The sequence below is a fragment of the Rhinolophus ferrumequinum genome, chromosome 3 (genome assembly GCF_004115265.2).
Source record: "Rhinolophus ferrumequinum isolate MPI-CBG mRhiFer1 chromosome 3, mRhiFer1_v1.p, whole genome shotgun sequence".
In the NCBI taxonomy this organism is placed as follows: domain Eukaryota; kingdom Metazoa; phylum Chordata; class Mammalia; order Chiroptera; family Rhinolophidae; genus Rhinolophus; species Rhinolophus ferrumequinum.
In genome coordinates this window covers 79,606,855-79,622,019 of record NC_046286.1, presented here as the reverse complement: position 1 = coordinate 79,622,019, position 15,165 = coordinate 79,606,855, and the positions used below count along the sequence as shown (strand labels likewise).

Here is a 15,165-nt window from a genome sequence, read left to right as displayed (position 1 = left end):
AAACTCACATTCCTCCAATTGTTCCCACAATTTTTTTTACAGCATTCTCGTTTTTCTGATTCAGAGTCAAAAATCATGTATTACCTTTTGTGTGTTTTATTATTTGGGGCTTTTCAGTTCTTTAACTTAGAAAGCTCTAATGCTTCTAATTTTTTTTTTTTTTTTTCTATTTGTGACATTTGCATTTTAAAAAGTCCAAGCTCGTTCTTTTGTAGATTATCCCACAATCTAGCTTGGTCTGATTTGTTTCTCACGATTAGATTGAGGTTCAGTATTTTGGCAAGGAAAATGGATAGGTCGTATTGTGATTTTCTTATTGCATCATGTCAGGATGCTCGTAGTGCCAGTTTGTACCATTGGTAGTTCTAAATTTGATCCTTTGTTTTAAGCAACAAATTTACCTATGATAAAGTTCATTCTTTTATAATTAATGTCAGCAATGTGGTGACAGTTTAAGGTCGTGTGAATATTGTGTGGTTCTAGCATTCTTTGATCATCCTTACTTGAATCATTTATTACAGGATAATTGAAAAATGATTTTTTTCTAGTGCTGTTATCCCTCCCTTGTTTGTTAACTATAATTCATTTACTTTATATTCCATTGTTATTCATTGGAATATAAATTGTTACAATTATTCTTCTCACAATCTTTATGTCAGTAAAGTCCATGTGCCCTTGTATTAAATCTTCTGATAAGAGAGGGAAGAAGATAATATTTTTGGATCATGAAGTGCAGTTTCATACGGTGATGTCTCCATACAATTTCTTCTTGAAAATTAATTCATTGTTACTAATTAGATTCAAATAAACCATTTATTTCTTTTTTCTCAATTGATATTTTCTATATTTATCTTTTTCTCTTTTTTATAACTGCCCAATTGCTTATATTAATTTCCAACTTAATTTCTGTTACCCTAACATTTGTAACAATTATACATTTATTTTCCATCATAATAGCTGTGGAAATACAAAGGACTCTGAATCAACTTGGAACACCTCAAGATTCACCTGAATTGAGGCAACAGCTGTAAGTATTTAATTTAAAAAAAAAGAAAAAGTGGGAAAATACAACTATTGTTATGTTCCTTTAATAGTGTGTAGTGTTATGTTTACTGGAGAAAACAATTGAAACTTAATAAGGTATTTCTGCTATCTCATTTGTATCAAGCTTTTGTGTAAGTTTTTCCCTTTCCAGAACAGGCAGATTGTTTTGTGGTTTTTTTTTTTTTTTTTTTTTTGTGTGTGTGTGTGTGTGTGTGTGTGTGTGTGTGTGTGTTTTCTTAGAGATCTGGCTTACTTTATCAAAGCAGAACTTCTGTAGTTGCTTTTCTTATACTTTTTAAATAGGTTGTTTTTCATGGCTTTTGAAAAATGGTACTCTAAGCTTTGTGCGTGTGTGTGTGTGTGTGTGTGTGTGTGTGTCTGTGATTTACTTTCCATAGTTAACAGTTCTTACAGTGACCATATTTTTATTTGGTTTAGATCTAATACATATCTATTATAATATGAACTATCCCCCAAAAGCTTATACCTACATATTTGAATTTCAGAAAGCATTGGTCTCTGTTTAGAAAAATGATATAACGAAGTTATATAATATATATTTCTGTAAGTTAATAAGCTATTAGAACAGCAGCAATAACTTCATGGTGTTACAGGTTTTAGATTGTTTTTATACATTTTCTCACCTGAACCTTATAAAATTGAACTTAAATCGAGAGACCAAAAGAACTGTTTTCATTTTGTTCATAAGGAAAATATGTCTTTTGGGGGGTTTCATGATTTGCCCAACATCATTCTGAACTTTAAATCTTAGTTCACCACTGTTATAGCTACAAATTTTCAAGTAACATATATGTAATAAGTGATATGTCAAACAACATTAGCTATGGAAGGAAAAAATGTAGAGGAAGAAATTAAAAGGTAATAATAATTCATATTTTTTATGAAGTACAATTTGAAGAATTTACATTTATCTCTAATTTATGTTGTATTTTTCTGTAGTACATAGATGTCAGAGTGATAAAAATGTCGCAAATCTAAATAATAAACCATCATTTATTAAAATAAAGTAAAATGGAATAGAAACACATAATTCTTAATAGTTACAGAATTTTGCTAAGGTTAATAATGGCAATTCTGAATATGTAGCCATCAGTAAAGTCTTTTTTTTAGAATTTTAATTATATTTTCTAAAGATTTTAAAAGGCATATTAAAAATAGGATACTCAATAAATATATACAAATAGATTATAATTCTTCCTTCTCAGTCAAATACAGATATCTATATTTAAACATAGTCTTATACAGTATTTCATTTTTAAAGGATCCTAAGTGTGACTAATATGTTTTTAAAATGAGATAATACACATGAGAGGTACAAGTGTTGCAGTCAACTTATAAAACATCACATTAATACAAGCTTTTTAGTGTCAAGTTCTTTAAATCTCTTTTTACTTATGAGTTAGCTAACAAGATAGATGTAGGTACGATATAATTTACTTCTTTTATTGTGTCCTGTTCCATTTATGGGGAAGTGGTATTTTTTTCTACAGCAAACTTAAATAATAGTAAATTTGTAGTATAACTTACTACTCTTCCCCACTAGTCGTTTTTGGGTTTTTTGGTGTTTTTTTTTTTAAGTGTCTGCAGGATATATATACCCAGGTACAGAAATACGAGGCCAGATGTATCTTAGGACTTGAGCACTGGGCAAAGTTTAAGGAAGCAAATCCTCTTTCCTCACTCAAGGACCTGCCGATTGTGGGATGCAGATAAAAGGCTCCCACACTCCCATATCTCAAACCTTAGGCATCTCACACTCTCCTATTGGCTTAAATCGTCTTTCTTTCTAAATGGCTATTGATAATTGATTCTTAAAGCTTACTTACCCTCGTGTGAGTAAAGAACTTTTCACGTAATATTTGCTCAATACTTACCAAAGAATAGAACCTGAAAATTTTATTTTCATATAGAAAATTTGGAGCCAGTCTACAAAAAAATGATTTTTATAAGACTATTCATCGGGATAGATTCAAGTGGCAGAGTTGTAGCTTCAAGAAATATATGAGTTCTTTGGCCATAATGCGTGTTTTCTCACTTTAGGCAACAGAAGCAGCAGTATACTAACCAGCTTGCCAAAGAAACAGATAAGTACATTAAAGAGTTTGGATCTCTGCCCACCACCCCCAGTGAACAGGTATCAAATTTTAAAGCACATTGTTGATGTACTGAGTGTGAAAGAAGTCAAATGCATTGTAGTACGTTTGCACTGTTAGGCTGGAAACGAAATTAGGGGTAGGGGTGGGGAATTCTATTTGAGGTTAGTTCACAGAACACAAAACTATATTTAATTGCCCAGGTAGTATCCTGTGGTTCAGTAAAGCAAAAATTATTTCCATGCAATTGCCCCGACCCATAATTAAGTAAGTGCTCAGAAAATGCTTCCTGAGTAATTGTTTCCTGGCCTTCCAGGACCGACTCCATATAACATGCACATTCGTTCAAGATGTGACATTTCCTAGGGGCACATATTTCCTTGCTCACTTAGTGGACATTATTACTTAGGTAAGAGTATAAGGTCTTATTTTCTTTAAAAAAAAAAAAAAAAAGAACACTTTAAAATAACCTCAAAATCATGGCCTAGATTTTAGGATGAAAACATGAGATAAGAAATTCAGCATTATGGACCTTTGGCCTCAAGGTAAATTTATACAGTTGTCACAGTGTTATTGAGAGTTAATTAGTAAGGCCCTATAATTGGAGAGTGAGTGAAAATTTCAGAATTAAATAAAGAGCAGCTAGTGGTGAAACAACTTTTGCAAATTCTGTAGAATTTCACAGCTTGATTCTAGTAGGTTTTTATCCCCCTTTCCTCTAGCGTCAAAGGAAAATACAGAAGGATCGCCTAGTGGCTGAATTCACAACATCACTGACAAACTTTCAGAAGGTCCAGAGGCAAGCTGCTGAGAAAGAGAAAGAGTTTGTTGCTCGAGTGAGAGCCAGTTCCAGAGTATCTGTAAGTATTTAAAAAGGCATTGTAAAAATGAACACGATATTCTCTAGGGATCCCTTAAAAGACCATGTTTTGGCATGTTTTTTAAGTCATAAAGATCTGTGAATAGCTGGGAAATCAGTATTTGAATATTTGTTTTCAGGTGTTTCTGCTCAGTTTTTAAGAAGGATGGTAGTTTTGTAGTTATGTATTACTGTGGTTATTTTGTTCATGTCATGGAACAGATTAGATTATATAAAAATATAGAAATATTTTGTCAGAAAAGATTAGGAGTCAAATCCTAAATAATATTCCCATATTTACTTGAACTTGAAGCTTTACTTGAACGTGAAGCTGTTACGTTGTGTTCATGCCAGTGTTGCAGAGCACTTTACTCCTGGGTTGTATGAAGATGCTGGAAATCAACAGAGTGAATATATTGTACAAATGTTGAAGAATATTCAGCTGGAGAAATATAACCTGTAGAAAGTGAATGAAAGGATAATTTAGCATGGAATTATGACTTAATCTAATTTCAAATTCCCTTAGAAACTATCACAAGTTATTTTCTTGTTCTTAAGGTAGAGTTTCTAAGACTATGTTACATTGTAATTAAATGAAAATTATTATTTTGCTCTTGGGAATATTTCATAAATTCCTTCCTTGTCATCTTATATTTTATTATTAGTTCAAGTAGTTGACCAAAAATATTAGATCAAAATTTTTTTCTTTTCTTTACACATGTATTCACCTGCATCTATAAATCAGTCTAGATTATTATAAGGGAAAATGTGAATGTTGTGTGTTTTTCTTTCCCCTTCTCAATCCATTCTATTACTAAATAATTCAGGGTGGTTTTCCTGAGGAGAGCTCAAAAGAGAGGAATCTTGTATCCTGGGAAAGGTAAGAAGTATAAAACATTATATAGATCAAAAGAAACTTTTTCAAATACATTTTATACATTATGGTCCCTGGAACAGATTTAAAGCTTTTAGTATTTTGTATCATGACTATCCTAAGTTACTTATAAATAGAAAATAAATAATAAATTTGAAACTTTTTTTGAAATCAGTACTTACTGTAAAATATATATATAAAAATATTCCAATATAGGAATAATACTTTATAGATAACTATTTATCCAAATAAATATTATTGACTTAATTATTATTTGATATAGATTATTCCTTTGTGTGAGGTTTAAATCAGCCAACAATAAAAACCTAGCTATCAGATATAGCTTTCATTAATTTCATAATAACTCTAAAAGATAGTATTAGTGAAATGAAACCTGAATAAAAATTGATTAATATTTCTGTTATATTCTTAGAATTTAAATGAGCAAGTCTCTGACTTTGAAGAAAAATTATTCTACTTGGTATTTCTTAAATAAGAAGGAAGTCCCATTGTTGTAATACAATCTTTATTTTTCCCATATATTTTTCTTTTTATTAGCCAAACTCAACCACAGGTGCAAGTGCAGGATGATGAAATTACAGAGGATGACCTTCGCCTTATTCATGAGAGAGAGTCTTCTATTAGGCAACTTGAAGTAAGCTTTACATTGTAGAGTTGGACCCCTGCTCTGTTCTTAGTGAGTTTGTGAGATGCTTAAATAATGCTGGGGAAGAGGTTGACAAAGAAAACTAAATAAATATATCAATTTGGTAGCATGTCTCATATAAATTGGAATAATTCCTTTAAAAATAAATATTATCTTTGTTAAGTAATCTCAGATCACCTTAGCATAAAGAAAAATAACAATCTAGAGATAAATGTCTGTTCAGTGAGTCTAGATGGCTTCCAGGACACTTCATACCCATTACATCTGCATGAAGAAGAAGGCTTTAAAAGTATTTAATTTATCTTTATGTTTATGACAGCAAAATGATCTAAAGCCTTAGTTCTTATGGCACTTACCTATTCCCTAGAGGGTGGGCTACTAATAGCTAAAAATAGCTACAATTTATTGAGGGCTTCCATGTGCCAAGTACTATGTAATAAACTCTTTATCTTAATTGTCTCATTGAGTTTTCATAAAAACTCTGTGAAGTGATTATAACTATGTCATTATCATTGCCATTTTATAGTGGGGAAACTAAGACATAGGACAAGTGTGCAAATTGCCCCAACCCTCCTGAATAAAATATTTTAATTTTACTGTTTATTCAGGTAAAATAATAGTTATCATATATTGAAGAAAAGTAAATTTATAACTTCTTTATCCATCACTATTCCATTGCATATTCAAATTTGTTAATGTGAGACTTTCAATCTACACCTAATGTTTTATGCTTTTAAATTGTCAAATTGATGAGTACATTTTTACTAGAAGTATATCATAACAAGAATATTTTATACCCTTGTAAGGAAATGCTGCTTGTGAAAACAAAACTAATCAGATTGTATAACATAAGCTTAGTAACCATAGCCCTCCCCTAATATACATCTTTCATTTTCATCCTGCTTTGCTTGATATTTTTAATGTTACAAACTTATTTTAGAGAACGGGGTACTGTTATTCAAGGTCTACTTACTTGGGATTGCTTATAGTAAAATAGTTTTCTGATATTGTCACAATTAATGTGTCAGTGCTCTTTGTATGAGTGGTGGTTTGTTTTTTGTTGTTGTTTCCTCCCTTTTGTAGACTGGAGACGGAATTTCTGATTATAATAATATGTGTCTTTTTCTCTTAGGCTGATATTATGGATATTAATGAAATATTTAAAGATTTGGGAATGATGATTCATGAGCAAGGAGATATGATAGGTAAGCCCTACGGATTAGATTTCATGAGGTGTGAGCAAGCAACCTACATACGATCTACCTGTCGTGACTTCTCAGACAAGAGTTACTGCTCCCTCTTTGCCTTTTGGTCACTCTGGAATCAAAAGCAAAGTCTACAACAGACAAAGCATCACCCTTGGTATCATCTAAAACAGATCTTGTTTTTGGCTCCTCGTAATTGAAATGACCACCTTCATTTATCTCAGAAGCCTCAAATTGAATCAGGCCTCCTGCCGCTGAGGTCATGGAAGGCACCATGTAACATCATTCTAGCTTATTTCCAGGACCTCTGGTTTTCATCTTAGCCCAACTTAATTCTCATCACAACAAGGACGTTTTGTGAAATGTGTGCTATTTATAATTTTGCATGCTACCTGGCCTTTTAGATTAGGGGGAAAAGGTAGCCATTTCCCTGATCATTCGTTTTCAGAGCTTTTTGGTAGATTAATTTAGTAATATTACTTAGATACTAAGAATTCTTTTAAAAAAACAATGTCTTTAAGTCAGAGACTAAGACTCCCGTTAAGTTTTATTTTATTAAGTTTTAAATAATAGTATTCGTTTCAGGTGTAAATGTCAGCACTGATCAAGATGCTGATTGTTTTTATCGTTTTGAAATACGAAGCTATCTGTGGGTATGTCTAAAGACACATTTAACATGTTTTCTGAATTTGGTTCAGTTGAAAGACGTAGACCTATACTTTAATATAGCTGTTATATGTGTCCATTCTTAGAGTCTTCTGTTGCCCCAGTAGATCACAGTATAAAATTTCAGAGACTATTTATGCATCCAGCAAATATTTATTGAGTGCTTACTGTGTCTAGCCAGAAATCTAGGCATTGGGATTCAGCTGAAATTAACAGAGAATAGACCCTGCCTTCTTAGATCTTAAAAATCTAATTGAAGGAGAGAAACAATTAAAAAGAAAAAAAAAAGAAAGAAAGAAAAGTAAGTCAATGGTGAAAAGTGCTATGGGGAAAGTAAGGCCAGGGTAGGGGGATGGGACTGCTGGCAGCGGAGGAAGTTGCTGCTATACATAGCGTAGTCAGGTAAGGCCTTACTGACAGGTGACATTTTGGTGAAGACTTCATGGAGGTAAGGGAGCTAGTAAGAGCAAGTGTGCCAGGCAGAGGGAGCAACAAGTGCAGAGACCTTCAGGCAGAAACATGCCTGACATCTTTGGTGAGTGACGTGAGGAAGAGGAAGATGGAGATGATGTCAGGATGCCATTATGTAGAACCTTGAATCACTGCAAGGACTTTTATTAGTAGGAGATGGGAAGCCACAGAGGGATTTGAACAGAGCAGTGTTACAGTCTGACTTAGGTTTTAATACTCACTTTGGCTGCTAGTTTGAGAACAGACTGTAAAGGGGCAATACTAAAGGCAGAGAGACAACTTAAAATGCTATATTACAGGAATCCAGGTGAAAACTGGTATTGCCTTGGATCAGACGGAAGCAGTGAAGTGGTGAGAAGTGATGGAATTCTGGGTAGTTGGAAAATGTAGAGGCAAAAAAATTTATTGACTAGCTGGATATGGATATAATGGAATTAATTCGAGGATTACTCTAAGGTTTTGTCCTGGCCCACAAAAGTAATGGTGTTGCCATTTTCTTAAATGAGGAAATCAGTAACTGGAGCAGGTTTGGGTATATAAATCAATCAATTTTGGGTATGTTAAGTTTGAGGCACCATTTGACACCCAACTGAAGGTTTGGTAGGCGTTGAAGGTAGAGTTCAGGGGAGGAGTCTAGGCTGGGGATATAAATCTCGAGTCCTCTGCACATAGATGGTATCTAAAGCCATGAGATTATATGCGATCACCAGGGAACGTGTAGATGGAGAAGAGAAGGGGCCTGAGATTTAACTTTGGGTCCTATAAATATTTAGAGTGTGATTACCAAACTACATCCATTCGTTTATGTGTTATCTATGGCAGCTTTTGTACAATAGAGGCAGAGTTGGGTATGACAGAAATTTCATGAACCGCAGTTACTATTTATTTGCCCCTTCACAGAAAAAGTTGTTGACCCCAGATTTAGAACCCATACAGCTGAGGAGGAACCAGCAAAATGACTAAGTAGGAATAACCAGTGTTTTAGAGGAAAACCAAGTGACTGTATTGTTTTGGAGTGGCGTAGAAAAAGTGTTTTGAGAGTGATGGCCAATCAGCTGTTTCAAATGCTACTGTTAAGTAAACTGAGGATTTAGAATTGACTACTGAATTTAATAGTGTGTAGGACATAGGTGACTTCAGATGAGAACTGTGTTGGTGAAAGCATGGTAAAGTAGGCTCCAGAGAGAATGGGAAGAGAGCATCTGGAGATAACAAGTATAAACAACTCTTTTAAGGAGTCAGGCTGGAAAGTGGAACAGAGCATGAAGTCATAGTTGTCAGTGGATGTAGAATAAATGAGAGGTGTTTGGCTTTTTGTTTTTAAGATGGCAGCTATAGGATTGAAGGGAATAATTCATAAGGGAAAGAAATATTGTTGATAAGTGACAGAGAGGAAACGTGCTGGGCTGAGGTCTTTGAGTCAAGTGACCAGGAATGGGGTTAAGTGCACAAACAGAAAGGTTGGCTGTTGCTGGGAACGTGGACAGGTCCTCCCTCATCAAAGGAGGGAAGTCAGAGTCCAGGTATATTGTTGCACGTCGTTGGTGGGTAGGCTCCAGGGAGAATGTGGAAATGTCTTCTGATTGTTCTTTTGTCTCAGTGATCTAGAATCAAGGTCACTGGCTGAGAATGAAAGTGCATGAAGAGGCATGAGAAGTTTGAGGAGAAAGGAGAAAGTATGCTCAAAAGTGTAACATAGTCTTTCAGGAGTTAGGGAAACGAGGTAGGCTTGTTTGGCAGTCTCAAATTTAAAGGGAAATAAATCAGCATAGATTATTTGTTTCATTATTTATTTTGGTAAAGTTGATTGGAGTGACAATGGTTAGTAAAGTTACATAGGTTTCAGATATACAGTTCTGTAATACATCATCTGTATATCACATTGTATGTTCACCTCCCAGAGTCAGTTCTCCTTTCATCCATATATTTGACCCCGTTTGCCCTCATCTGCCACTCTCCTCCCCCCTTACCCTCCTAAAGACTCCACTAAAAGGTATTAGAAACAATAAACGAATACAGTAAAGTTGCTGGCTACAGTATCAATGTACAAAAACCCATTGCATTCCTATATACTAACAATGAAATCTCAGAAGAAGAAATTTAAAAAGACAACAACAGAAAAACAGTTCCTTGGTAATTGCAACAAAAAGAATACAATACCCAGGAATAAACTTAACCAAGGATGTGAAAGACCTATACTTTGACAAATAGAAGGTTATTCCCTTTTGCATCTATGTTCAGCTGCATGAGACAGGTTGGGGTTTTGTCGTGAAGTGTGACCTAAGTATACGGATGAGGGAACTGAGGATGAATGCAACAAAGTCATGATAAATGACTGCCCATGGGGTCCAAGCTAGGTAAGGAGGGAAGTGAGGACAGGAAGTATGTGAGGGACAGTGGAAAAGTACTAGGATCTATGAAGTGGGGTATTAGAAGGAGTGAACTGTAAAGATAGCAGGTGGTGGTCAGAGCGTGAGATTTGAAATGAAGAGTATGACGAAGCTGCAGTTATTTGTAATAACAAGGTTTGGGATATGATCAGGGAAGTGAGTGTCTGAGAAAAGGTAACAATAACAAGCAAAGTCTTTGAAAAATGTATGCTCAAGGAACTGAGTGGCCAGGGTATTAGAAGGTAGGCAACTGGATATTGAAATGGCCAATATGTATAACAGGAAAAGGATTGAAGAGAACATCAGTGAGTCAGGGGCCAAAAACATTCAATGAAAGAGAAGAAAAGGCCATGAGGTCTGTAGATGTCTGTAACAAGAAGGGGTGGATAAGTATGATAGCATGAGCTTTAAAACTGACAGTTGAAGCTGTGTCTCAAGACTCATGCTGCACAGCCACACGTGGTCCAGGCCGTAGGAGGGTGAGGCGGAGAACTGTCAGCACCTGAGAAGACTGCATGGACAGAGGGAGGGCTAGGTGTCGGCTCAGAAGTACGTTAAGGATGGCCACGAAACACATGATGGTTTTCGGTTCTCTATATTTACCCTAAATACAAGTTCAGATATTAATATTAACCTTTGAATAGTGAACATGTTTAATCTTACCTTGAATAACATCGAGTGATTTATGCAGCTCTATTACTGTAACACCAACACATGTTTAACAGTTCTGTGTGTGTTTGTGTGTGTGTGTGTGTGTCTTTTGTTTTTAAAGATAGCATAGAAGCCAACGTTGAAACTACAGAGGTGCATGTTCAACAAGCAAACCAGCAACTGTCAAGGGCAGCAGAATATCAGGTAATATTAAATGGAATCAATGTTTTGCACATCTTGGCCTTTTTACTGTATGTGTATGTAATCAGTGGGTGGAGATGTTCAGATCCCGTGGAGGACAGGTCAGAAATCTGCCAGTCGGGTCAGAACTGGATTTGTGCGATTATTCTCAGGGTTGAACGAGAATTGTGGTCCACAGGGGTAGGAAGTTTAGTGTTTAATCCTGAGGGGAGCAATAGAGAACTCCAGGCCCTTCTGGCAGCCTCTGATGTCACTGTGACATTCCAACTCAGAAACTTCTTGGATAGCCTTTTCCCTCCTTTCTCACTTTCCTTCTACCTTTTCTCTTCCCCCCGCTCCCCCTCTTTCCTCTTCCCCCCCCCCCCCCCCCCCGCCTTTTTTTTTTTTTTTTTTTTTTTTTTTTTTGTCAATGACACTGTAGATTTAAAGAGCTAAAGATGTTTGTCTTAGAGAAATCTCTTCAGTTCCTGTGGAAATTATATTAGCTTGCAATGGCCTCGACCATTGGGTATGTATTCTGTCAGCATTCAGCAGACCCTTCACCAAGAGTGAATTGATTTCCTAAGTGAATCAGGTTAATATAAGGGGTCCATATATTTGTGTCAAATATAAAGTTTGTGTAAAGTACTGTATAAATATTGGGACCATGAACTATTAATATATTGTTTAATATTTGGACCTGTGTTATTCAACAAGGATGAGACCAGGCTCCTAAGAAACCCCTAAATAGCACCCTAGCTTTTGCCTGCCATTTTAAAACTCCATTTTTTGTTGTTGTTCATAATTATCTTTTCAGACCTTGTTACCCTCTTATAAAATATCAAGATTTGTACCATCTTAGATATTTTCGGTTGCTTTTCACTTTTCTCACTAACCTTAGAAGTTTGCTTTAGTTTCAATGCCTTTTTTTTTCACTGAACAAATCACTGCATATTTAGTGGTATGTAGAGAACAGTGAAGCTATATAGAGACTGCTGAGTGACAACTCATTGTCTTCACTGGCAGAGTAACTCATGTTGACCGTCTTTGTGCATGCGATTTAGATATGCAGCTCTGCAGAATTAATGTCACTGTGTCATACACTGTAGGTATTATGCATAAATAGTTGAACACACACACCTGGTCATCTGTAAGTGCCAACAGTTATGACTACTCAAACGTCGTGTTTAACAGGATTCATCACTTACATACTGTTATTTTTACTTTTGGATTTTGGGGAGATGTAGATAAATAAAAGTTTTACTTTTCTTCTTCCTTGTGGAGGGGAAAGCCGGCAGCCACCCTGAGGAAAAGAAATACATTTTCCCACGCTGTGCTTATCCTTAATTCCATAGGCCCTGAAGGGATGAGGAAAGGGCCATGTGCTGCAAATGCTGGGAAGAGAGCAGTTTTCCAACTGTCCTACTTGGAAGCCTTGATAATAGTCATTCCTTTGTAAAATATGGTGCTTCTAAATAGGTTGGGTGGACTATATAGGAGCTTAAAGGAAGGTGGTAAGTGCTCTTGCCACTGCAGAGCCCAAGGACCTCACTACCCCACACTGGGGAGGGTGCCCTCGGTAACAGGTGTACTGGAATGGAACACCTGTAACTGTTCGCAGAGGCCCATTACGTGTAGTGTGTCAGTGGTAACCAGGGGGAGTCTGGGCAGATACGTAGGCATGATGACACTGAAACTTGAGAGAAATTGTGTTTAATATATGAGGAGTATTCAGTTGAAAAATTAGGTGAATATGTGGAATACTGAAAGTATTCATGGTTTGCAGGGTAATTTCAGAGTCAGAAATACATTTTTTTTGTATATTTTACGGTACTTCTGGTTGACACAAAGTAAATTTACAAATTTTTCCACTCTGTAAGAAAAAAGGTTCCTGCATGTTGCTGTGAGATACACAAGGCATTAAAGAAATATAGAAATCTACAACCAGGAATGAAGAATGGAACAAAACTCTTAACCTTTATATTTTAAATGACATATTATAATTTTTTTGCCTCTGTTTTTTATTTGTATGTTGAGATTTTGAATGCAGTTTCTGTCAATATTAAACAATGAGAATGATTTTGGAAATGAATAAATTTACCTTAGGAAAAATTGCCAAACATTTACATTTGGTGATATTTTCGGAGAACACATTTTGAAGACAACTGTTTTTTAAATTTATTTTTCAATTACAGTTGACATTCAATATCATATTAGTTTCAGGTGTACAACATAGTGATCAGACATTTATATACCTTATGAAGCAGTCACCCCAATAATTCTAGTACCCATCTGACATCATACATAGTTATTGCAATATTATTGACTATGTTCCTTATGCTTTATTTTATATCCCCGTGACTATTTTTATAACTGGCAATTTGAAGAACTTTTTGTGAAAGCTTAAAAATGTATAAACTTTTAAGCTGCTCTTCATTTTCATACAGAGGTAAACTTCAGTCTCTTGCTTAGATCAGTAACTTTTATTTTCTGTATCTTCCTTCTTAAGCCCACTACATCCCAGAAAATTTACCAACAAAAGTTGAATAATTACCCTTTGAATTGTACCATTAACTCAAGAAGAATATTTTTTGAAAGAATAATGTCATATATATTGAAGAGATTTTTGAGAAGGAAAAAAATTACAGCCAAAAATTTGAGGGCAATAAATGACTATTGATTTTACCTTAGAAATGAACAAAATGATTTTCAGTTGCTATGGAGATGCTGCACTACATCTGTAAACATGTTGTTTGTTTTTGCATCTGCAGCGCAAATCCAGAAAAACCCTGTGCATCATCATTTCTATCCTTGTCGTCGGAGTTACAATTATTGGTTTAATTATATGGGGAGTGAAAGGCTAAAATTACAAAGGAGCACACTGTTGCACTACATTATCTAAGTTATGTAGGAAGGTTCCTGTAATCATTTTTCTTTATTATTATTATTATTTTAAAGCTATTTCATAAATGATTGTTCCCGTACTTTGTTATTTTTATTGGGGGGAAGTTTTCCTTCGATTAAATCTGATGTTTTCTAATACTGAAAGCTTTTCTAAATATCACTGCTGTCATAAGTTCCATGCTTTTTGATGTAATAACTGTTAGGTTTTTGTCCACATTGTATATGTTTTTCATTTATAATTTATTTATGTTGTTGACTTAGTTTTTGGAATTAGTAAATTTAAAGGTGTGTTCTGTGGGCATCTGTCTCTGTCACATTTAATATGCACCCAGATTTGTGTAACTTCAATTACAATTCTAAAGTTTAATTTTGATTTGGGCCAGTGAAAGAAATATTCTCAATAACTTAAAAAAAAAAAAAAATTAACATAATTGCTTGTGTTGGCTTTGTTTTTCTCATTCAGAGCAGTATATATTATATATTTAACTTTTATTGTTGGTTTTCTCTTATGACCCTTGATTACTCTCAATGAAATCAGTGAATAACTTCCTACTGTATTTCATATACCTGATGTGTATATAGTAAGGATTTGCTGTAGATTGCCTAGTAAAATAATAAGAGTAGATTGTTTTTACATAGGCTCTGTTTAAGTCTGACAGTTACTGGGGAATGTGTATTCACTATAAATGTTTAATGTGATTTGGAGGAAAAGTATGACAAATCAGTACCTATTGTGTTCGAATTCTAAAGATCCTAACCTGTTATTTCACTGTGTATTTCCACAGCTATATAATGGAAAATTAATTACTTTTTCTTATACCCTATAGAATAATGGCTACATTTGTATCCTTGGATCATAATTATTTGGGGGAAGTAAGTTTTCCACAATTACTGTTTTTCAGCACCCAGCACTTAAAATTTAGTGTTTACCTTGCATATCATTTTGTACTATCCTTCGTTAGAAAAGGAATTGGATATTTGCCGATTAACTCACTTGCATTTTAAAATCAATGTTGTTTTAATGCACTAATCTGAATACTGTACAGAGGATTGTCTTAGTTTATAATTTGTATTTTATAGTGTTCTTATATAGCAAGCAGTTTGATAGTGAGGGCAGTGTTTTACATGGCAAGCTATGAA

At 34.6% G+C, this 15,165-nt stretch overlaps 1 protein-coding gene across 2 annotated transcripts in view; it reads left to right on the top strand.

The window, feature by feature from the left end:
• The window catches only part of STX7 (syntaxin 7), a 40,319-nt gene extending 26,150 nt beyond the window's left edge, over positions 1-14,169 (top strand). Inside the window, exons 3-10 of one of the 2 annotated variants that reach the window (XM_033103285.1) lie at positions 958-1,027; positions 3,106-3,199; positions 3,881-4,018; positions 4,845-4,897; positions 5,450-5,546; positions 6,691-6,763; positions 11,063-11,145; positions 13,893-14,169. In XM_033103285.1, coding sequence (XP_032959176.1) covers positions 958-1,027; positions 3,106-3,199; positions 3,881-4,018; positions 4,845-4,897; positions 5,450-5,546; positions 6,691-6,763; positions 11,063-11,145; positions 13,893-13,985 — 701 coding nt within the window. In that variant the 3' untranslated portion in view covers positions 13,986-14,169. Of the gene's footprint in view, positions 1-957; positions 1,028-3,105; positions 3,200-3,880; positions 4,019-4,844; positions 4,898-5,449; positions 5,547-6,690; positions 6,764-11,062; positions 11,146-13,001; positions 13,348-13,892 lie in introns of those variants that run through there. The other variant, XM_033103286.1, reaches the window with a different exon arrangement.
• The last annotated feature ends 996 nt before the right edge of the window (positions 14,170-15,165 follow it).